Raw genomic sequence first — 24401 nt, forward strand, 5'->3', positions numbered from 1 at the left:
AAAGACCAAGGATGTTTTTCACAGTGAAGTTTCCAAAGCAGAACAGGTAGATGATCCCATGTAGAAATCAACCCGCTTTTTTCGTCACCTTACAGGAGAAAAGTAAAGTCTAAGTTCTACAACTTACCCTTTCTACTTCATGGCATTTTTTCAAGGCATCCCCATATCTCCCCAAACGCTGGTAAGCTGAAATGCATTCTGTCTGAAACCACATGCATTGCATCTCATTTAGATTTTCCATAGCAGATGTTCCTTCCTGAAACAGAAGCATTCATAAATATAGGACACAAACAACAAAAGAGATCCTAAAGACCTCATTTTCTCTTTTACAACTGTGGCTACAAGTATCATTATGACAATACATAGCAATAGACAAATAGCTCAAGGTTCTTCCAAAGGCTCCTACTGATGCAAAATTACATGTCTTATTTACCCAGCTCTGTTGGGGTATTCAACACCCTACCCAGAAAAGACTCCAGATTGCTGAAACTAAGTTTTTGAACACTTTTATTTAAAATACTTATTGATTTAAATATTTAAAATATTTAACAGTAATCCTTAGGAAGCACTGCTTATTTTCTTTTTAAGCAACCGCTGCTTAACCTTTCCTTGCTGACTCGGTCACTGTGATGTACACCCAGTTACTGCTGAATCTGTTAGTTCCAGGGCTCCTTTGGTTTCCTGGTCTCCTCCCTCCACCTCAGGCTATCAGCTGGCACTATCTTTGTGTCCCTGGGTCTGCTTCTTGTTCCATACCAACTCCTCCCATTTGCATTAGGCTGACAAAGCCAAATAAGGGAATTTGTAAAGCATATCTGTTAACTTAGGGGCACATGGGTGGCTCAGTCCGTTAAGTGTCAGACTCCTGTTTTGGCTTAGATCATGATCTTGCAGTTGTGAATTTCAGCTCTGCATCAGACTCTGAGCTTGGCATGGAGCCTACTTAATTCTCTCTCTCCCTCTCCCTCTCCCCCTCCCCTACACATCCTCTGTGTCTCTCTCTCTCTCTCAAAAAATAAAAATAAAAAATAAATAAAAAGAATATTTGTTAACTTGGGTTCAATGAGAATTCTGAGAAGAGTGTAAGACCTAAAGTACCTAGTTTCAATGGAGGGCCACTGGAGTTTTATCACAATTTAGAAGAGTTATTTCAAATATATTTTATGTGACCCCAGGGAAAAATGGCAAAGATACATATTCATCAATAATTTCAGTCTTCAGTTCTTTTTCACACCCATTTTTTGTGACCTGTTCCAATTTCAGTATTCTCATTAAAAGTGTAAAAACTGGTTATCTCTCAGTGAATGGAATTATGGGTGTATGTTATTTCTTCCTTATGGCTGTATATATTTTCCATCTTTTGGTGACTACATATTTTTATAAGAAATCTACATTATTTTTCATTTCAAAATCTTTACCAACTAGAACTGTCCAGCTTGCATCAGCAACTCTGTACACAGGTTCTAAAACACTGAAAAATCTGCCAGAAGAAAATATGCACACTTCACTCACTTATTAGTGATCAGATAGAATCACTTATAATCAGACATAAACTGGTTATTTGAGGTTAGCAGTCTGCCTCTGCTGGCTCACTCCCTGGGCTATCCACCACACGTTCTGGGCCCATCTGGCCCAGGAACGAGGGTGGCTGAGCAGACCCAGGTCTCCATCCAGCAGGACAGCTTGTCAAGAGTGCATTACCAGAGGCAATTCTGACAAGCCAGCTGAACCACGGGGTTTGATGACTCCTCTCCTCAAACAGACAACCATTCCCCTTCTTCTTCATTCTGTAGTGCCTTTTCAAACACATCCTGGTTGTCTATGACTTCGGTGCGTGTGTGTGTGTGTGTGTGTGTGTGTGTGTGTTGGTTGGTTTTTAAAATCACTGGACTTGATCTAGTTAAGAAGTTTTGTATATTCGTTTTTTTTTTTTTAATATTTATTATTTGGGGGAGAGCACAAGGTGGGGGAGGGGCAGAGAGGAGGACAGAGGATCCAAAGCGGGCTCTGCCCTGAGGCTGACAGCAGCGAGGCGGATGTAGGGCTCGAACTCACAAACTGTGAAATCATGACCTGAGCCGAAGTCGGATGCTCAAGAGACTGAGCCACCCAGGAACCCCTGTATATTCATTTTAATTGCACTTTCCTTCCGATCTCTGCTTTGGCTTCCAGGTGGTACTTTCCTGCACAGACACCACCTGCTTCTGTATCTACTCCTGTACTTCTTACTGTCTCCAAATCTGTGTCGCAGGGCAAAGGGCATCAAAGAGTTTGAACCCCTGCACTATCTACTATATGACCCCTTCAGAGCCTCACCCACCTTGCTGCAAAACGTCAGACAACACATGATTCAGTGGTAGGTGAACATGAACACTAAGACAATTTTGCTCATTTTAGTTTTCTTCTCCTAATACCCATCACTCTTGCTACTTCTTTCTCTCTTCATTACATCTACCACTTCGCAATCTATTGATCCTGTGATGTGTGAATTTCTGAAACACTAGTCACTACAGTTTCTGCTCCTATTACCATTCTAAAACATGGGCTTTAGTGTCAGAGATTGCTAAGCTAGAATCCTGGCTCCAAAAGGAATGACTAGCTGGGTGATCTCCAATGGGCACAGTACCTGACTTCTCTAAATATTTTCTAACTATAACATGGGAGTAATGATATCAGAGGACTGATAGGATTAAATGAGATTATGTATATAACATACTTAGCTCAGTGCTTAATAACTGTTAAAGCTACTTTCCATTTCCCCCTTACAAATGGTATACAAATTATTAGCATTACTCTAAATATGAGAAAGGAGAGCTCAGGCAGGTTCAGATGCAAAAGCCATTTTTATGATGAGAGAGAGAGAAGAGATGGTCTATAAGTAGTAGCCTTTAATGAAAACTTAAATGTCTGTACATACACACACAGAGCTCTCTCTCTCTCTCGCTCTCTCTCTCGAGGGGAGAGTGAGAGCTGAGAGGGAGAGCGAGAGCTGTGTGTGTACGTACAGACATTTAAGTTTTCATTAAACGCTACTACTTATAGACCATCTGTTGTCTCTCTCTCTCATCCTAAATATACAGGACATGTATTTCGTATACAGTAAAACCTTGGTTTGTAAGTATAGTTCATTCTGGAAACATGCTTGTATTCCAAAGTATTTGTTTATCAAAGCGACTTTCAAGAACCATTGGCTCAGTTGTGATCATGTGATGTTCAGCATCACGTACCACTCATATTGCAAGACATTGCTCATTTATCAAGTTAAAATTTATTAGAAATGCTCACTCGTCTTGTGGAACACTCGCAGAACAAATTACTCGTAATCCAAGGTTTTGCTGTATGTGATCCATATGTATACATAGGAGATATGTGTATATATGATATATATGACATATTATTTACCAATACCTACGAATACTTATGCCACTTTGATGGTACGAAATGAGATCTTATTGTTTCTCTAATTACTAATGCAAGCATCTTTTTTGGCCATTCCATTTTCCACTTGTGTGAGCTAACTATTCACACCCTTTGCCCATGTTTCTCTCATCTTGTCTTTCTCTTATTGAGGTTTAGTGTGTGTGTTTTTGTTTCTATGACATTCTTGTAAGTAGTTAAGATTTCACAACAAAATTCAAGCTATTCTGTGACTTCTAAATTATAAGCAGTTTTGACAAACACCCAAACACAACCAGAATCTAGTTAACATTTAAGGAAGGTGGTATGCTGGGGCTGCATGAGGAAAACATTAGTATCACAGGGCACAGGGGTAACTTACTTTCATCCTAAATTACTCACAAACACCAGCAATAAGGCCCTCCATTGTATACATAATGTGCACTCGGAGGTAAAAGTTATTTATTCCAGGGTATCTTAATTAAAACTTGGAAATTAAACTTGGAAATGTGGTTTCCTCTTTATGCCTCAATGTCACATTCAATGTGTATTAAGGAACTATTTCAGTGAATTCTTTGTGGAGTTCTTTATAAATTCTTTTTTTTTTAAATTTTTATTTTAATGTTTATTTTTGAGAGACAGATAGAGCACAACAAGCAGAGGCAGAGAGAGATGGTGACACAGAATCCGAAGCAGGCTCCAGGCTCTGAGCTGTCAGCACAGAGCCCAATGTGGGGCTCAAACCCACAAACTGTGAGATCATGACCTGAGCCAAAGTCAGAGGGCCAACTGACTGAGCCATCCAGGCACCCCTATAAAATCTTAGTCCATCATATGGTTTGGAAATACCTTCTCCAATTCTATGGCCTACCGTCTCATTTTGTTTATGGTTATTCCTTGTTATATGTACACTTTAATTTTTAATATAGTCAAATATATCAATTTTACCCTTATACTTAAATTTTTTTAGTTTCTTAACAAATGCTTCCTACCTCAAACTCTAAAGATAAATTTTAATACTTTCTTTAATCAACCTGGAATCTATTTGTGTGCAGGAGAAGAATGTCATTTTATTGTTGTCAGTTGTGCTAGCAATATCTTTTCATCTCTGATTCTGAAAGCACCTGTGGCTATATACCAAGTTTCCAAATGCACGTCAATCTGTTTCTGAGCTTACTATTGTGTTCCATTAGTCTACATATATTTTGAACCATAAACTTACTATTTTCATAATGAGATAGAAATTTCATGTGGAAAAAGAGATGTATGGATGGGGAAGGAGGGACAGGAAAGGAACAGATGTTCAGCCCAACAATTTCAGAGAACTTAAATTCTGAAATGTCAGAAATTATAGCTCGAAGAGGCTGGTTCTACATAGAAAAAACTCTATGAGCAATTCAAAAGAAACTGAAAAGAGAAATAAAAAGCAGCCACAAATTACTAATGAGACAAAAAAGTTGTGAATTGAATATTACATATAAGCACTGAAGTCTGGTATATTGCTTATTTTCGTATAATGATACTGTGCTCCTATCATTGTCTTTCAACCGTCCCCCACCAGAAGCACACGCATACACACACTGAACCACAGTAAGAAACCATCCTTAGGACACAAGCTAGATGGGATTAATAAAAATAATGACAAAAATGAATTCTTATGAACTTTAGTGGCAAACTTCACAAATCATCATAGAGCTTAAGTTTAACTGTACTAACTCAGAAAAGTACACACTCGCATATGGCATTTCTTACCCTTGTGAACTTGGAACACATTTCCTCTGCTTCTTTTATCATGTTTGCTCGAAGCATATATTTTGCACATTTGGAGTTGATGAATCTATCAGCTGTGTCCAAAGACTGCGCTTCATCCATCCACTTTACAGCTTCTTTGAGATTACCTATATGCTTTAAGAAATGAAAGCATTATTAAAGAAATCACAGTATTTGTTATTAAAAGAATATGGGTGAATATAAATAGAAAAAAATTATACAGACAAACTAGAAATCTGGTACCATTTCTGTCAAACTTCTCTAGAAATCCTTAGATAAGTTATAATTTACATTTACTAAGAGATGATTCAAGTAATTAACACTGATTATGCACTGCTTATACAACTATGTAACATAAAACTCCCTAGGACTATTAGAGTATTAGAAATAGATTATCAGGGTACCACAGAAGTTATTTCTGTATGGAAAAAACTCCAAGGGTTCTTAAAGTAGCCAAATTCTTCAGCTATTCAAAAAACATGACTAGGATTTTACCTTGTAAATTTTTGCCTTCATATAGAATAATTCTATTAGAGTGGGAGTACCAGCAATTGCAGCATTAATGTAATCCAAAGCTAAAGAATAATGCCCAAGTTTATCAAAATGCTGTGCCAGGAAATACTGAACCCAGAGAAGTGTTGTCGGGGGTTCCTTCTCTCCATTTTCTGCAATCAAACAAATATAAAATTATTATAAAGAAGAAGGCAAAGTAAAGTAAGTCATATACTTTCTCTCCCTTAATGCATGATGAAGTTAATAATTATTATAAGAATAAGCAGAAAAAAACCCAGAAAAATGACCAATGTCAACAAAGAGAGGTAGGACTTTATGCCATAAAGTTCAAAAAGTAGCAGCCAGGAAGAGAAACAACATGCTGGTTTCACAGACTTCTGACCTCTACTTCACTCCGAAGAAAGAGTGCTGGGGAAAAGAGGTGAATCAGTCTAACCCGATGCATTCTCTGGCTCAGAACATAAGGCAGCAGGCCCAGAAAAATCAAGGTCACAGCGTGGTGAACAGATGTCCCTAAATACCACTGCAAGACTGTCACAAAGACAAGAACTGCCAGGGCTTTGCACTTCCTAAGACTCAACCCCAAATCAGGGAAACCCCAAGTTGAAGGGTATGAAGATACCTTCCTGACAAGGTGGAATTAGCCCTGCCATGTGACAAAAGCAGTCACACACAGTCAGCTGAGCTCCATGCCATTCCTCAAGCTACAGAAGAGTAGATAAATAAATATCAAGCTCTCAAAATGAATTTTAAAATGGATACAGGTAAGAAATCAGGTAGAAAAAGTAGAATGGAGGATTTACCCATACCACAGAAAAAAAAACAAGTTTTGTAAACACAGAAATTAACATAAATTAAAACAAATAATAAAGGAAAAAGACAAGCATTTATCTTGTTCTTCTTATATAAACTATATCTCAGGGAAACCAAATATTTGATAAAGAAAAGTTCCTTTTTAAAAAAAAATTTTAATGTTTATTTTTGAGAAAAAGAGAGAGAGAGAAAAAGAGAGACAGAGCACAAGCAGGGGGAGAGGCAGAGAGAGAGGGAGACACAGAATCTGAAGCAGGCTCCAGGCTCTGACCTGTCAGCGCAGAGCCCAACACGGGGTTGAACCCACGAACCATGATGAGATCATGACCTGAGCCTAAACCAAAGAGTCAGACACTCAACCAACTGAGCCACCCAGGCATTCCTGATAAGGAAAAGTTGTTTATCAGAGAATTCTAGCTATTATAAATGCAGAGGGGAAATGATTATAGAATAAAAGGGATTGAGGCAGTGATCCTCAGTGACTGCTAAAATCATTAGGTAAGAGGAACTTTTTAACCAGCAGATCAGGCTGTAACATCTAAACCCTGGTCAATCTTCACATCACAAAGACAAATAACCAGAATGTCTTCTGCCTCCAGATGTGATACAACAGGAAGTACAAAGCATCACATAAGAGGTATTCACAAGGAACCTGGATCTAATCAAGCCTGTAAATCTAACTAGAAGTTCACATGAAATCTGGATAGCAAAATATATTAAATGCATTCAGCCAAATCCATAATATGGGACATTCCAAAATACAAATGACCTACTACAAATAGTGATTGTAGTTTTTTTAATGGCAGGAGGTTAATTATCAAGATTAAAAAATTATCCGAGACATAACCAAATATAAAGTGTGGACCTTTGCTGGAGCCAGATTCAAATAAGCCATTTATGCAGAGACAGTTTTTGAGGAAACTGGGGAAATTTACATTTGGACTGGGTATTAGATATTAGGATATGAGTGTTAATACTATGTGAGATAGCACTGTGGTTGTATCTTCTGTTTAAGTGTTTTAAACAGAGATGTACACTAAGGTACTGACAGGTGAAAGAGTATGTCTGCTTTAAAAATACCCTAGAAATGGGGGGCCTGGGTGGCTCAGCTGGATAAGCATCTGACTCTTGATTTTGGCTCAGGTCATGATCTCATGGTTCATGAGTTCGAGCCCCACATCAAGCTCTGTGCTGACGGTATGGAGCCTGCTTAGGATCCTCTCTTTCTCTCTCTCTGCTCCTCCCTAGCTCATGTGTGCACACATGTGTGCTCTTTCTCTCAATAAATAAATGAACATTAAAAAAAATACCCCAGAGAAAAAACTAGACAGGAGATAACTTTACATAAGACTGGCAAAATACTGGTAATAGAGGCTGGGTGAAGGGGACACAAGGGTTCATAATTCTATTTATTTCTGTTTCTGTTATTTCATTATGAAATTTATTTCAAACAAAAACAAAAGAGCAATAACATGTAAAAGATACATGAAGAACTCAGACTAAAGTTACCATCTGCATGACTGAAAGCATTCTAGAGTGTTTTCTAAACTAAGATTCCTTGAATTACACATGTCCCTACAAAGAGAGAAAAAGAACCAAATCATTCAGAATTTAAAAAAAATTTTTTTTAATGTTTATTTACTTTTGGAGAGAACCAGAGCATAAGCGGGGTGGGGGCAGGGGGAGCACAGAGAAAGGGAGACAGAATCCGAAGCAGGCTCCAGGCTCTGAGCTATCAGCACAGAGCCCAACGTGGGACTCAAACTCACGAAATGGGAAATCATGACCTGAGCTGAAGTCTGATGCTTAACCGACTGAGCCACCCGGGTGCTCCTAAATCATACAGAATTCAAAGTAATGAACTAGTAGAAAGAAGAGAGAAGTAGGAATTTGGGAAAAATAGGTTTCAGTGTAAACTAACTATATGACCTTAAACAAGCCACTTAACCTCTGAAGCACTTACTCTTGTTAAAACAGAGTTAGCTCCCACCTCACAAGATTGTGGAAAATTTAAGTAAGATTGAAAGTGATCTTCTCAAGGGGCACTGGGGTGGCTCAGTTGGTTGAGCGTCTCTTGATTTCAGCTTAGGTCATGATCGCAGGTTTGTGGGATCAAGCCCTGCCTCAGGCTCCTCCCTGAACATGGAGCCTGCTTAAGATTCTTCCGCTCTCCCTCTCCCTGCCTCCCTCTCTCTCTCTCCCTCTCCCCTCCCCTCTGCCTCTCTCCCCAACTTGTGTACTCTCTCTTTCTCAAAAAAATAAATAAATAAAAGAAAGTGCTCTTTTCATTTACTAATTCAAAAACAAAAACTATTTAGTAAATAGGTATCATGTAGCACATACATAAAATATAAGTTAGTTTTACTGTAAGTGATTAAAAATGGATTGAAATGAGTATTCAAATTCCAGTTTAATCTAATTTAAACTTACCATAAGGGCTAAAAAAGTCACACGTTTTAAGAGAGGCTTCATAATTCGTAACAAGCTCCTGGATTATAGAAATCTGTTAAAGAAACATAGTTTTAAATTTTAAAAATATTTTATTGAAGGTTATTTATATTTACTGTGGAGTATATTAAATTTGGAAACAATGTGAAGGTTATTTCAGGACTATAAATTAACTATTAGTATGTCTATTTCCCCCTTCCCCCCCCCACCCCATCGTGTGAGGGGAAAGCAAGAAAAACACAGAAAATATACTGCTCTTTATTAATAGTAAAACAGCATCTCAGTCCTCAATCTCCCATCTCAGTAAGTAGCTTTGAGTTTTCAAAGGACAAATCATAACTAATTACTACAAAACCTTTTATTTTTTCCAACAGTTTGCCTTTTGCTTCTCATGGTTATATTGTGAAGTTGTAAACCATTACATATTCAGATTTTCTAAAGCCACTCATAACAAAAAACTCAAGTGCAGTGACCCAAATGACACCGTGAATTGATGGAAAAGGTGAAGTAAACTCCTAAGCAGATGTTTAAACCCCCTTAATTTTTAGTGATCATTTTAATAAAGAGTTACATTTCAACACTCCCCTCAAGTAAGGACTGAAATACTAGAAACCACACTGTTAATGTGCTATGCCCTGAAAGAGGCAAACTAAAAGTGACATGAATTAGAAGTGGCAAAAGAAAAAAAAAACAGCTTTTATGTATAACTGATTTTAAATGCCTATTGACGTTAACTGTTCAGAATAAGTTGGAAAAATACAACTATCTTACTTGTGAAGTTCAAAAAAAGTAATGATTTAAAAGTGAAGGGAACCCATTAAAACGCTTAATAGTATCTGACAAATATGGTATTATTTTAATTGCGATAATTTTTTAAGTTTTCTAGTTTTAAAACATGGGATGCTGCTAATACCACCAGACAAAGGGAACATACCAGACAAGGGAACAACAGTAAGAAGCCACAAACTGTCACAAGCACTTTACATGTATTAAAGTAATAATTATAGGGGCGCCTGGGTGGCTCAGTTGGTTGAGCATCCGACTTCAGCTCAGGTCTTGATCTCATAGCTCATGAGTTCGAGCACTGCATTGGGCTCACTGCTGACAGCTCAGAGCCTGGACCCTGGTTCAGATTCTGTGTCTCCCTTTCTCTCTGCCCCTCCCCCCGCTCATGTTCCGTTTCTCTCTCAAAAATAAACATTAAAAAAAATTATAAGTAATAATTACAGTCAACCCTACATGGCACTGTTTTAGGTACTTTACTTATACTAACTCACTTGTCCTCCAAACAACCCTATGATAGTATATACTATTATTAACTTGAACTTATAGGCAAAAGGAAAATAAAAATAAGCTCAAAGTATACAACAGTGGAGCCAAAATTTAACCCAAGTAATAAGGCTCCAGAATTTAGCTTCTGACTACTTGCTGTATCAATCAGTGGATGGGACGTGGCACATTTATAACTAAATGGCAATTCTCTCAGATTCACAGGGGGTGCATTAAGACTAGAGACTAATAATAACAGGGCAAGAAACTTTCCCCCATCAGTTTTAGTGCTCAAAACACCAAATGGTGCATATTAAATCAGCCAGAGCATGGAAAACATACTAAGTGCATCAAAATTAGAGAGGGGGTAAGCTTTAAACACACACACACACACACACACACACACACACACACACACACACACAAGGGACAACAGGAAGGGGAAAATATACAAGAGAGAAAAAAAGAGAAGGTTTAGGAGGGACAATCTTAGTACACTCTGATGTGGCATTAAGGCACATATCTACAAATACACATTTCCAAATTGAGTGCCCAAAGAATGTTATTTTTTTTTATTTTAATATTTATTTTTGAGAGAGAGACAGAGACAGTGAGACAGAGCAGGAGTGAGGAGGGACAGAGAGAGACACACACAGAATTGGAAGCAGGCTCCAGGCTCTGAGCTGTCAGCACAGAGCCTGATGTGGGACTTGAACTCACGAGCTGTGAGGTCATGACCTGAGCTGAAGTCAGATGCTTAACTGACTAAGCCATCCAGGCGCCCCCCAAAGAATGTTATTAATAAGTTCTTGAAATTGAAAGAAGTTCTGTTCTGTCTGATCTGGGAGTGGGGTAGGGTGTGTTTCAGAGGGACAAGCCAGCCAATCAGTCTCTCTGGGAAGTCCTAACTACCTACTTTCAGGGCCTTGTATGTATTATGATCTCTAACATCAAATGTTGTTAGTAAGTCTGTTATGTTAGTAAATAAACCATGATCTCAAGTTTGTAAACATCTAGGACAATCTAAAAATGTGAAAATATAAAATTAACAAGTGACTGCATCCATTTATGAATCCTTAGCATATCTACAAAAAAAATGAAAAAGGCTTAGTGAAATTTCACATGACTGTTAGCAGCCTTGGTAGGCAAAAAGTGAGAATCTCTACTTAAAACAATTAGCGGTTTTCCTACCCAAATTCATTGATCTACCTACTATTAAAATAAGATCTGAAATCTTACTATTTCATAAAAATTGAAACTTTAGACATTTTTATTTTCAGAAAGACAATTATATTCCTTTTCTTTCCCTAGACCTCTTTATAAACTAACCAAAATTCACTATATTTCTAGTGCCACTGGAGAGCAGACCATGTATCAAAAATTCCTAAACAGATTTTGATATGTATGGCTACAAAAGAAATCTCTTCACACATTCAATGTAACATAAGATAGTATGCTTTAATCATATTAATTCTGAATCCAAATTAGAACCCCACCCCACAGAGTCACAGGGTATAGTATCCATGAAGTCATGGACCATTTTTACTGGCATCAGTAAAAAACAAAACAAAACAACAACAACAAAAAAAAAACAAAAACAAAAACAAAAAAAAGACCAAATTAAAACACTTCTACATGAGATAGCATCATATGGCATAATTCTCTAAGATAGAAGGCAACAGGGAAATAGGTGAAATTATACATTCATAGTGGGGAAAAATATGTAAGTAACAAAAAAAAAAGAGAACATGAAAAGAATTTACACACATTATGACTTCACTAAAACATGTATGTATAGACACATACTCAGCAAAAATGTGACCAAATGGTTTAGGGTAACAGAATACAGGTATATTCTTTTGAAACACAATAATCATGCTGTTTTGTATTAATAAGGCTTTTAAATGAAGATTGTTTAAAAAGAGTAGTACTTGGAGTGTCTGGGTGGTTCAGTTGTTTAAGCATCTGACTCTTGATCTCAGCTCAGGTCATGATCTCACGGTTTGTGAGATCAAGCCCCATGTGAGGCTGTGTGCGGACAGCACAGAGCCTAATTGGGAGTCTCTCTTGCCCTCTCTCTGCTCCTCCTCCACTCATGTGTGTGCTCTGTCTCTGTCTCTCTCTCTAAGTAAATAAGTAAACTTAAAAAAATAAAAATAAAAAGAGTAGTCTTTAAAATATGAATAGGCATACAACTAAGAAAGAAACTGAGTCAGCAATTAAAAATCTACCAACAAAGAAAAGCTCTAGACTCAGTGGCCTTACTGGCTTTACTCCCTCTCTCTGCCCCTCCCTGCTCAAGCTCTGCCTCTCGTCTCTCTCTCTCAAAAATACATACTAAAAATAAATAAATAAATAAAATGGAAAGCAGTACGGTTAGTTCCTCAAAAAAATTATAAACAGAATCACCAAGTGATCCAGCAATTCCACTTCTGGATATATACCCAAAAGAAGTTAAAGCAGGGTCTTGAAGAGATATTTGTACACCCATGTTCATAGCAGCATTATTCACAACAGCCAAAATGTGAAAGCAGCCTAAATGTCCATGGACAGATGAAGGGATAAACAAAATGTGGTACATACATACAATGAAATATTATTCAGCCTTAAAAAGGAAGGCAATTCTACAATATGCTACAACATAGATGAATCTGGACCAGAGCACACTATGCTAAGTGAAATTTGTCAGTCACAAAAAGACAAATGCTAGGATTCCACTTATATGAGGTACTTAGACTTATAAAAATCATAGCAACAGAAAATATAATGGTGGTTGCCAGGTGCTGAGAGAAAGAGGACATGGGAAGTTATTATTTAAATTAGAGTACAGAGTTCTAGAAGATCAAAAAGAGTTCTGGGGATGCGTGGTGATGATGGTTGCACAACAACGTGAATGTATTCAATATCAAAGAACTGTACACTTAAAAATGATTAAGATGGTAAATTTTGTTTTACTACAATGAACAAACAAACACGTGGTTCTTAAAGTGTGGTCCTGAGATCATTTGCATCATTAATGTTAGCATCAGCATCACCTGGTAATTTGTTAAGAGATGCAAATTTTGGTACCAAACCCCAGATTTACCGACTCAGAAACTCTGAGCGGAACAATCTATTTTTAGCAAGCTGCCTTGTTAATTCTTGTGAACTGATAAAAAAAAGTTACTAAAACAAAAACAAAGACAAACAAAATAAGCACCTATTATTACAAGACAAAATGAAAGGTAATAGACATTTTTAACCCACCATGACCAAAACTGCCCCATCAATCTCACTTAGAATATCTTAGAATTCTTTCCAGGCTTAGAATTCATTATTCAAGTTGTTGAATTTATGGAGGCCAAGTATTTTTTCATGAACTTACACTGCCATCTACTGGTATTTGCAAAAACTGCAGCTAGGGCAGGTTTTAGGTAAAGGTGTATTTTTGAATTTTTAGAGTGAAACACTTGTTTTAATAATTTAAAAAGTATAACAAAACACATACTAAAGTTACATATAATTCTTTTTTTTTTTTTTTTTTTAAACTTTTTTTTTTCAACGTTTATTTATTTTTGGGACAGAGAGAGACAGAGCATGAACGGGGGAGGGGCAGAGAGAGAGGGAGACACAGAATCAGAAACAGGCTCCAGGCTCTGAGCCATCAGCCCAGAGCCTGACGCGGGGCTCGAACTCACGGACCGCAAGATCGTGACCTGGCTGAAGTCGGACGCTCAACCGACTGCGCCACCCAGGCGCCCCGTTACATATAATTCTTAATAAAGGAGTATAAGAACTATTGAATGAAACAGATCTCCAGCTTCAGGACTTCACAATAAATGTGATTAAAGAAAAAAAATCAAGATAATAGAAAGTCCACGTTAAATCTCCTAAATAAATTAAATTTTAAAAAAGTGTGGCTAACACCAGCAATCCTAGTTCATTAGTCATGTTTCTTCAATCCAAAATATGCGTATTATAATCATCAAGTGAGTAATTAAGTGAACAATTCAATTTTCCAAATTTGTCTATGAGAGGTAGTCTAAGGAATTTTATTCAGCTAGAAGGATCCATTTTATTTCAAGTTTACTTACCATTTATATCTCGATGAGAAAATATACTCAACTCCTTTCACATAAAACTCAATATATAATGGCTCTTTTTCTTGAAAATAGTATTTTACCACTGTCATTTAAAATCAAGACAGGGCATCTGGGTGGCTCAGATGGTTAAGCGTCTGACTCCGGCTCAGGTCATGATCTTACAGTTTGTAGGTTCGAGCCCCACATCGGGCTCTGTGCTGACAGCTCAGAGCCTGGTGCCTGTTTTGGATTCTGTGTCTCCCTCTCTCTCTGTGCCTACCGCATTCGTGCTCTGTCTCTCTCAAAAATAAACAAACATTAAAATCAAGAAATCCAGGGGCACCTGGGTGGCTCAGTTGGTTGAGCGTCTGACTTCAGCTCAGGTCATGATCTCACGGTTGGTGAGTTCGAGCACCATGTTGGGCTCTGTGCTGACAGCTCAGGGCCTTGTGCCTGCTTTGGATTCTGTGTCTCCCTCTCTCTCTGCCCCTGCCCCACTGGTGCTCGGTCTCTCGCTCTCTCTCAAAAATAAACACTAAAAAAAGAAAATTAAAAAAAAAGAAAAGAAATACTGGGGCACTTGGGTGGCTCAGTTGGGTAAGCATCCAACTCCTGATCTCGACTCAAGTCAGATCTCACAGTTTGTGAGATCAAGCCCCACATCAGGCTCCAGGCTGGAGCTCCATGTTTGGGATTCTCTCTCTCCACTCTCCCTATCCCACCTCCCTGCTCACGGGCTCTGTCTCTTAAAATAAATACACGTTTGAAATCAAGAAATCTAATCCACTTGAGTTAGATATCTAAGATCACAATAAAAATTTAAAATCCTTAAAATGGACATCTTAAATTATAAAGCCAAAATTTTTATGAACCAAAAAAATTTCCAAGTTTAACCACCATCTCTTGATTTAATATCTGATCAGGATTGAAGCAGCTTTATTTTGCTAATAAAATCTAACCTGAGCAAATACTGTGACTACTATAATTTCCTAAAGTATGGCCCTTGACTCACTTTTCTTATGTGCAAGTTAAAAGAATTTTATTAACCTCACTTAAGGACAAAGTTCTAAAATACCATATCCAATACACGATTTTACGCAATACAGATTTTTCGCATATAGATATAAATCACATGGTTAAAATGTTATTGCAACACAAAAGCTACTGAAACTTTTTGATTTTTACCCAAATTAAAAAACTAAGCACAGTAATTTATCAACAAGGACCAAAACTGCTAGATTAATTTCCAATAAATGTGTAATTGTAGTGACAATTTTGGTTTTGAAGGAGTTAGTCACAGAGATAAGTTGTCCAAGAACTATGACATCGAAACAAAATTAAGTAATTTCCTGAAGAGATGAGGCGTAAGGGATGGAGTGGTAACGGAATGATAGTTCTGGAACATCTCTGAATCAACAAGCACTTTACAAATGTTATCATTTGGGGTGCCTGGGTGGCTCAGTCGGTTAAGCATCCAACTCTTGGTTTTGGCTCAGGTCATGATCTCATGGTTTGTGAGTTTGAGCCCCACATTGGGCTCCGTGCTGACAGTGCAGAGCCTGCTTGGGATTCTCTCTCCCCCTCTCTCTGCCCCTCCCCCCACTTGCTCTCTGTCTCTCTCTCTCTCTCTCTCTCAAAAATAAATAAATAAACCTAAAGAAAAAAAAGATAACTACAAATGTTATCATTTAATGAAAGCACACGTTTAAGTTTTATTTTTAAGTGTTTTATAAAAAATATATTAGCACAAGCCCATGATTTTTACAAAAACAAAAAAGTAACCAAATTTAGTGAAAATATGAAGTAAATAACACTATTGGTATTACCTAAATTTGGCAAAAATCATGAGGGAGATTAATAAATGAATGTCAGCAGACATTATACTATACTGTGACGCCTTCCTAGGTAGGAAAAACACTTGCTTTTATTTTCCTCTCCCCAAGCTTAAAACTCTTTTGAAACAAACAAAAAACGAATTCATGCACATAATTACAATTATCATTAACTGTTCATCAGAGTGTCTCAAAAATACTGGCTGCTTCGGCTTCTGTGTCTCCCTCTCTCTCTGCCCCTCCCCCACTCGTGCTCTCTCTGTCTCTCTCAAGAATAAATTAATAAAAAAAATTTAAAAAAAAAGACGAAAGTATAGAACACTAAGAACATGTTAGAAAAAAGACACTGGAAAAAGGCAAGCAAAATAAACTTAAACGGAAGTAAATAAATAAAAAAGATCAGAGTGAAAATTAATGAAATGGGGGTGGGGAGTAGTCAACAAACCCCAAACTTGGCTCTCTGAAAAGATCAAGAAAATTGGCAAACCTGTGGTGGATTGACCAAGAAAAGAAAAAAAAATTTGAATTATTAAAATTAAAAATGAAAGAGGAGACATTACTAGTGACTTTACAGAAATAAAATGATTATAAAGGAATACAATGAACAACTGTATGCCAATACGGGATAACTTAGAAGAAATGGACAAATTTCTAGAGACACAAATTTCAGAAACCATGTCAAGAAGAAATAGAAAATATAAATAAACCAATAACAAGTAAAGAATTCTAATAGGTAATCAAAAACTGCCCACAAAGAAAAATCCAGGTCCAGATGGCTTCACTGGTAAATTCCACCAAATATTTAATAACAATACCAATGTTTTACAAACTTTAAAAAAAAAAAAAAAAAAGAGGAGGAGAAGAAGAGAAGGAAACACTTCTCAACTCCTTATAAGGCCTTTACTACCCTGACACCCAAACCAGACAAAAACCTCACAAGAAAACTACAGACCAGTAGGAAGAGACAAACAAAAATCCTCAATAAAATGTTAGCAAACTGAACCCAGCAATATATAAAAAGAATTCTACACCATGACCAAGTGGGTTTTATCCCAGCAATGCAAGGTTGCTTTAACATCTGAAAATTAATTCATGTAATACATCATAGCAAGAGTATTTAAAAAAAAAACCCACATAATTATCTCAATAGACATAGAAGAAACATTTGACAAAATCCAACACATGTTCACCTTAAAAATGCTCAGTGTCCTAGGAATGGAAGGGAACTTCTTCAACATCACAAAGGGCATATATAAAAAATTCATGGTTAACCCAATACTTAATGGACAAAGACTAGATGCTTTCTCCTAACATCAGGAACAAGACAAAGATATCCACTCTAATCACTTTTCTTCAACATTGTACTGGAGATTCTAGTCAGGGCAATTAGTGAAGAAAATGAAATTAAAAGGATACAAAAAGGAAATGAAGAAATAAAACTTTCTATTTGCAGATGACATGATCTGCAAATCAGAAAATTTGCAAATAATTTGCAAATTAATAACAATACCAATGTTAGAAAATCTGCAAATTTAGAAAAATCTGGAAAATCCTAAGAAATCCATTACACCAACTATCAACAATAAATAATAAATAAATAAGTTCAGCAAGGCCACAGAATCAATATACAAAAACCAACTGTATTTTATACACTAGCAATAACAAAATGAAAATAAAATTAAGAAAATAATTCCACTAGAATAGTATTAAAAGGAATAAAGTATTTCGGAGTAAATTTCACAAAAGATGTGCAAGATGTATGCTAAAACCTACAAAATATCGTTGAAAGAAATTAAAGAAGATATGTCTAGATGCAAAGACATCCAAAGTTCATAGACTGAAAAACTTAGTATTGTTAAAATAAAGTGATCTACAGATACAAAGAAATGCCTGTAAAATTCCAGCTGGCTTCTTGCAGAAACTGAAAGGCTAATTCTAAAATTCAAATTGAAAAAAAAGGAATCCTGAATGGTCAAAAGAATCTTGAAAAAAGAACAAGCTGAAAGATTCACACTTCCTAATTTCAACTTACCCCAAAGCTACAGTAATCAAGACAGTGTGGTACTATAGCATAAGGACAAATATATAGATCAGTGAGTCCAAAGATGAACCTTCTTTATGGTCCATTTATTTTCAACAAAACTGGCAAGACCTTTCACTGGGTAAAGAACAGTCTCTTCAACAAATGGTTCTGGGAAACTGGATAGTCACATGCAAAAGCTGGATTCCTGCCTCACATCATATATAAAAATGAACTCAAAATGTATCAAAGACCTCAGTATAAGAACTAAAAATATAAAACTCTTATTAAATATGTATAAATCTTCATTACGCTAGATTTGAAATGGTTTCTTGGATATGGCACAAAAGCTCAAGCAGTAAAAGGAAAAAACCATAAAATGGACTTTAAAAACTTTTGTCATCAAAGGACACTTTAAAGAAAGTGAAAAGATAACCCACAGAATGGTAGAAAGTATTTCCAAATCACCTATCTGATAAGGGACATGTATCTAGAATATACAAAGAACACTTCCAACTCAAGAATAAAAAGACAACTCAAAGAGTCTGAATGGACTTTCTCCAAAGAAGATTTACAAATGGCAAATAAGCACATGAAAAGACAGTCAACATCATCAGTCATCGGGGAATTGCAAACTGAAACCATGAGACAGCACTTCACACCCACTAGGCTGGCATAATCAAATGCCAAATAATAGCAAGTGGATTATTGGTGAGGATATATAGGAATCAGAATCCTCATACACTGCTTGTGAGAATATAAAAAGGTACAGTCACTTTGGAAAACAATCTGGCAGTCTTTTTAAAGTTTAAACACAGACTTGCCATTTGAAGCAGCAATTCCATTCCTGGGTATACACGCCCAAGAGAAATTAAAATGTATATGGAAAACTGGCACACAAGTGTTCACAGCAGCATTAGTCATAATAACTAAAAGGCAGAAACAACCAAAGTGTCCCTCAACTGCTAAAATGTGGCACAGCCATACAATGGGATGTTATTTGGTGATACAGGGAATGAAGCAGTCATCCACGCTACCACATGGATGAAAACATTATGCTAAGTAAAACACACTACAGAACAAAAGGTCACAAACTGTATGATTCCATTTGTGTGCAATGCCCAGAATAGGCAAATCCTCGGAAAGAAAGTAGACTAGTGGTTGCCTAATGTTGCGGGGGTGGGGAAAGGATTTCTTTTTGGGGTAATGAAAATTTTCTAAAATTACAATGGTAATGGTTGCAAAACTCTGAATATATTAAAAATCACTGAATTGTACACTTCAAGTAGGTAAATTTTATGATATGTGATTTATATCTCAATAAAGCTGTTAACAATAACAAAAATACTGGGGGGGAAGCAACCGGTATCTAGTTGGCAGAGGCCCCGGACACTGCTAAATATCCTATAATGCAAAGGACAGCCCCTTATAACAAATTATCTAGCCCAACAGGTCAATAACAGAATACTTCATTGTGGGGAGCTGTCCTGTTGATCCCTGGCTGCTACCCATTAGGTCTCCATAGCATACTTCCCAACAGTGACAAAAATACTCCCAGACATTGCAAAATGTCCCTTGGGAGGACAAAATTCCCTCCCTCATTGCACCTTGAGAAACACTGCTCTAGAAGAAGAGGACCTTCCAAACTGTTTCTATGTTAAAAAAATACATCTATCCATGGAAAAGAAAATACAAAAAGGGAAAATACAAAAAGGGAAAATATTAGAATACCTAATGCTGGTGAGGGTACAGGGAACCTTGCACACACATACACCACTAGTGACAATACAAATTGGTGTTTACAACCTCATAGAAACCAAAGTACCACTATTAACTGAGAACCACAGAATGCATATACCTTTTACCAATTAATTTGAGAATTTGTGAAAAGGAAATAATCCTGAGTAAAGCTATGGGTACAAAGATATTTATAGTGTTTGTTTGATTTTAACAGTGAAAGTTTGGAAACCCAAAGTTCAACAATAGAGGAATGGCTCTGATATGTAGTCATCAAAAAGGAAGATAATGAAAACCATGAAGCAACATATAAAATGCTTGTGCACTTGCTAGACAAACTTTCAGGTCAAAATTATTACAGCTGCCTACAAATACCACAAATAAATTCATAGGGGAAAAAAACCTTGACAGGAATTACACAAAAAAATGCTCTTTGTGTCCCTAAATTATATATTCACGTTTTAAAATGCTGCAGATGTTTTTAAAATAATTTTCTATAGTTGTGCTATATCCTGGGCTGACTTCAAAAGATGATTTTATTTTCATGCTACCTAACATGGATCATTCTTTAAGATCTGGAAGTTTATGAAGCCATAACTTTATCAGCCTTCACCGCTTTTTAATACTTCCTCCAGAGTTAAAATGCAATCTTTAGCTAAAAGCAAGACTACCGGTTAGAAATGAATTTTCGAACACCCTTATGAGACATCACAAATTTATGTGGCCAAAATTATTTGAAAAGCACGTCCCAGACTTGGACATTTTTTACTATACTAAGTACTGACCACCTCAGTTTTCTGAGGTTTGATTCAATTCTCAAAAGCACTTGGTCTCTCTCTCTCTCAAAAAATAAATTAACATTAAAAAAATGTTTTATAAAGGAAAAAAAAGCACTTGGTAAACACGCCTATTCCATGCTTAGAAAATAACACTAAAGAGATGTCAAAGGTTCCTATATAAATTAATACATTCTCAGTGCCTTCTTTAAAAATGCAATTCCCGTGCTTTATAAAATACCAACAAATGCTTTACATCCTTATGATGATAATTTTGGATCTATATTGGAGGGATTTTAAAAAATGAAAAGTCTGTGCCCCATGTGAAAATGGACAAAGCCAATGAAAGCTTAGTGATTGTCCAAGAGGAACAAATTCTTTAATGGCCACTGTATTCAGCAGCTTCTGCAAGATGTTATTACAAAAGCATTACAGGTAGCCCTCTGGTTTTGTGAAAGTTTGTATTACACCACTTTCACTTTTACCAAAGACCTACAGTGGTGCCTTCGCTTTCACGGAAAAAGGCAAAAAGTGAAAACAGCGCTCAGCATTGGTTTTGCAGGGAGCCCTCACAGAGGCATCGCACACTCTCGGCAAGGAGAGGGACACCATCAGGTTCCTTCCTCCAGGAAGGACACTCAGCATCAGGCCACCATAGATTTGAACTGTGTCTGTGAGCATCTGTGCTTTATCTCGATTTATTTTGTGCATCCATTAGCAAGATGCATCCTAAGATATCAGAAAAGCCGGAGAGGTTATTTTTGGGGTCTGGGAATGTTCAAAAATTTTGAATACAAACTAATGCTAATTGTGCTTCACTTTACACCATTTCAGCTTGAGAGGTTTCACAGGAACACTCTACTTTCAGACAGCAGGGAAAATCTGTATTCGAATTCACACATGTAATAAGCTCTTTACCATTTCTGACATCTCACCTCCCCTTTCTTCTCTGTCACCCTTATCCTAAAGAGTAAGTGATGAATTTTGGCAAATGCTACTTTAAATAAGCTACAGAAATTATTGGTAGGCACTGCTCCATGTCTTCACATGAATCAACCACTATTTACCAAAAACTCAACAGCAGTGCCATTACAGTCAAATAAAGCATACTACACACATATAATTTCAGCTCAACTACTATTAAACTAAGGTGAATAGTTTCTCTATTAACAGAATAGAAAAAATTATTAAATCATAGCATATTATTCACATGGAAATGTTTCTATAATAAGTTAGTAAAAAGATTACAGCAAAACTGAGTAAAGACCAAATTTTACCTTTTCTGTATTGTAATATAAAGATTTCAAAGTAGTGAACAAGGGTGGGCAGCCTTTACTGAAGTTAATCCTCAGGAACTTATCCATTAGTTCTCTAAATTTTTCACCTAGAAACAAAAGTGTACTTTGTTATATTTCAATTGATGCAAACAGTTCTCAAAGTGATTTTACAAATAAAAATAAACCTCCCTCAAAAACAATGATCCCTCCATCCTATTTTTAAACCCAAAAGTCTGTCAGCATTTATTGCTTGACTGTTACCACCCAAAAAGATAACACTAAATATCTTAGTTGGCAACTATCCTTTTCCCTAGATCTAGGTTAAAATATCTTCAAGGAACACTTCAAAAGATAAGTACACCAAATAACTGTGCAGCTTTAAGTAGTAGAAAAAGTTACTCACTATCCATTCTGAATACAGTCCCCATAGCAAGTCTCTTTCCTAACCTCACTGACTAGCACAGACTCGTCCTCATCTGCAGACACCTCATAAGGCACGCTGAAGACTATAAAGAGATCCTACCGTAACCAGCAGCATATTTAACTGACAGCCAAAATATATTTTTAAACACTAAAGTAGTATTTGAAAATGTTTTCCAAACCAATTAGTGATTTGCCTCAACATTCATTCCACAATCATCTTTCAAGCACCCATATGTGCCAGGCAGTGTTCTAGGCATTAGGGACGTAGTGGTGACTAAAACAATTAAAAACAAATTCTGGGGCGCCTGAGTGGCTCAGTCGGTTAAGTGTCCAACTCTGAATCTCCGTTCAGGTCACAATCTCACACTTCGTGAGATCAAGTCACGCTGTCAGCGCAGAGCCTGCTTGGGATTCTCTCTCTCCCTCTCTCTCCCCCTCCCCCGCTCATGCTCTCTTTCTCTCTCTCAAAATAAATAAATGAATTAAATTCTGCCCTCTTGGAACTTAACATTCCAGTGGGTAGGATGGATAATACATAAAATAAACATATGTTAGACATCAGACTGAGCCCCAGAGCATTTTAACATTAGAAGTAAATAATTCTATCATTATTAAACCCTTCCAAAAAAACCTTGGCATCACTTTCTGGAAGCAGGGGAAAAAATGGAAACTTTTTCATTTTAAATACAACACAAAGGCTTTAACTCAGTTAAGGCTTTAACTTTTTTGACAGGAAGAGTTATTATATAACAACACGGATTTGCCCACTCATTAAAAAGAAAAAGATTACAGGGCGCCTGGGTGGCTCAGTCGGGTTAAGCGTTCGACTTTGGCTCAGTTCATGATCTTGCGGCTTGTGAGTTCGAGCCGCACATTGGGCTCTTTGCTGACAGCTCAGAGCCTGAAGCTTGCTTCAGCTTCTATGTCTCCCTCTCTCTACCCCTTCCCCAGCTCGCTCACTCTCTCTCTCTCAAAAATAAACATTAAAAAAAATTTTTTTTAAAGAAAAAGATACATATGTCATAAATGGCTTAACCTAAAGTAAAACTATTGAACAATCCCTTAAAGTTTCATTATGAATCACAACACTTCACAAAAAAAATACCAACAACCCAAAGCGGTTATTTTTATTTGTTGTGACTGTATTGAGCAAAACATGCATACTCAATATAATTAGATGTCATAAAAATTTAAAAGAGATATTTAAATTTTATTAAGGGGAAAGTTTACCAAATATAAAAACAGGTTCAACATTTGTTAATGTACTATAAAAACCATTTCCAGATAATCTCTAATCTTTTATTAGATCATACACAAAGTATATTCTGGGTTAAATAGACATCATTACTTCTTTAAAAATCAAAAGTAGTTTTAGAGATCAAATCTTTCCAGCACTTCCTCCGATATAAGGCAAAAGTTAACAATACTGGGGCGCCTGGGTGGCTCAGTTGGTTAAGCATCCAACTCTTGATTTTAGCTCAGGTCACGATGATCTCAAGGTTCGTAAGTTTGAGTCCTGCCCTGGGCTCAGCACTGACAGCTCAGAGCCTACTAGAGATTCTCTCTCTCTCTCTCTCTCTCTCTCTCTCTCTCTCTGCCCTTCCTGTGCTTGCTCTCTCTTTCAAAATAAATACTTTTTTTTTTTAAAGTTAACAATATTGTGGTGGACCAGTGGGATGCAGCTGTTTAGAGAAATGTGTATTCTTCCACTTCTGTGTGACCTTGGACAAGTAACCAACCTGTCCACTAAAATCCTCACTTTCCCCACTGTAGGTGAGGGTAACAATGCTAGCAGCCTCAAGAGCCCTCCTGCATGGCTCAAACCAGAATATAAGTATATAGCAGTAAAGAGTGTCTGGCATACAATAACTACTCAATAAATGTTGTCTATCATTACATGCCATGATAACCTGACAGCTACTGCATTTCTATAGTTAAGAATCTTTTCCATATTTGCAGACATCCACTGAGAAACCAAGCATTGTATCTTCATGTCAGGGGCTATTCTGAACTCCTCTTCTTCCTCAACTTTCTCAGTCAATTCAGATCATCCTGGCAGATTGAAG

General features: G+C 36.8%; 1 protein-coding gene across 10 annotated transcripts in view; it reads right to left on the bottom strand.

Annotated features, from left to right (window-relative positions):
• NAA16 (N-alpha-acetyltransferase 16, NatA auxiliary subunit) overlaps positions 1–24401 on the bottom strand; it is a 66007-nt gene that overhangs the window by 15871 nt on the left and 25735 nt on the right. For 9 of the 10 annotated variants that reach the window (XR_007151167.1, XM_047854154.1, XM_047854159.1 and 6 more), the window contains 5 exons: positions 21913–22019; positions 8923–8995; positions 5662–5831; positions 5149–5301; positions 128–256 (listed from right to left, as the gene is read on the bottom strand). Coding sequence is in view for 8 of the 10 variants with exons in the window: in XM_047854154.1 (XP_047710110.1) it covers positions 128–256; positions 5149–5301; positions 5662–5831; positions 8923–8995; positions 21913–22019 (632 nt within the window). In the remaining 2 variants the exon portion in view is untranslated. Of the gene's footprint in view, positions 1–127; positions 257–5148; positions 5302–5661; positions 5832–8922; positions 8996–21912; positions 22020–24401 lie in introns of those variants that run through there. The other variant, XM_047854207.1, reaches the window with a different exon arrangement.

Source organism: Prionailurus viverrinus, chromosome A1 (assembly GCF_022837055.1).
Source record: "Prionailurus viverrinus isolate Anna chromosome A1, UM_Priviv_1.0, whole genome shotgun sequence".
Classification (NCBI taxonomy): domain Eukaryota; kingdom Metazoa; phylum Chordata; class Mammalia; order Carnivora; family Felidae; genus Prionailurus; species Prionailurus viverrinus.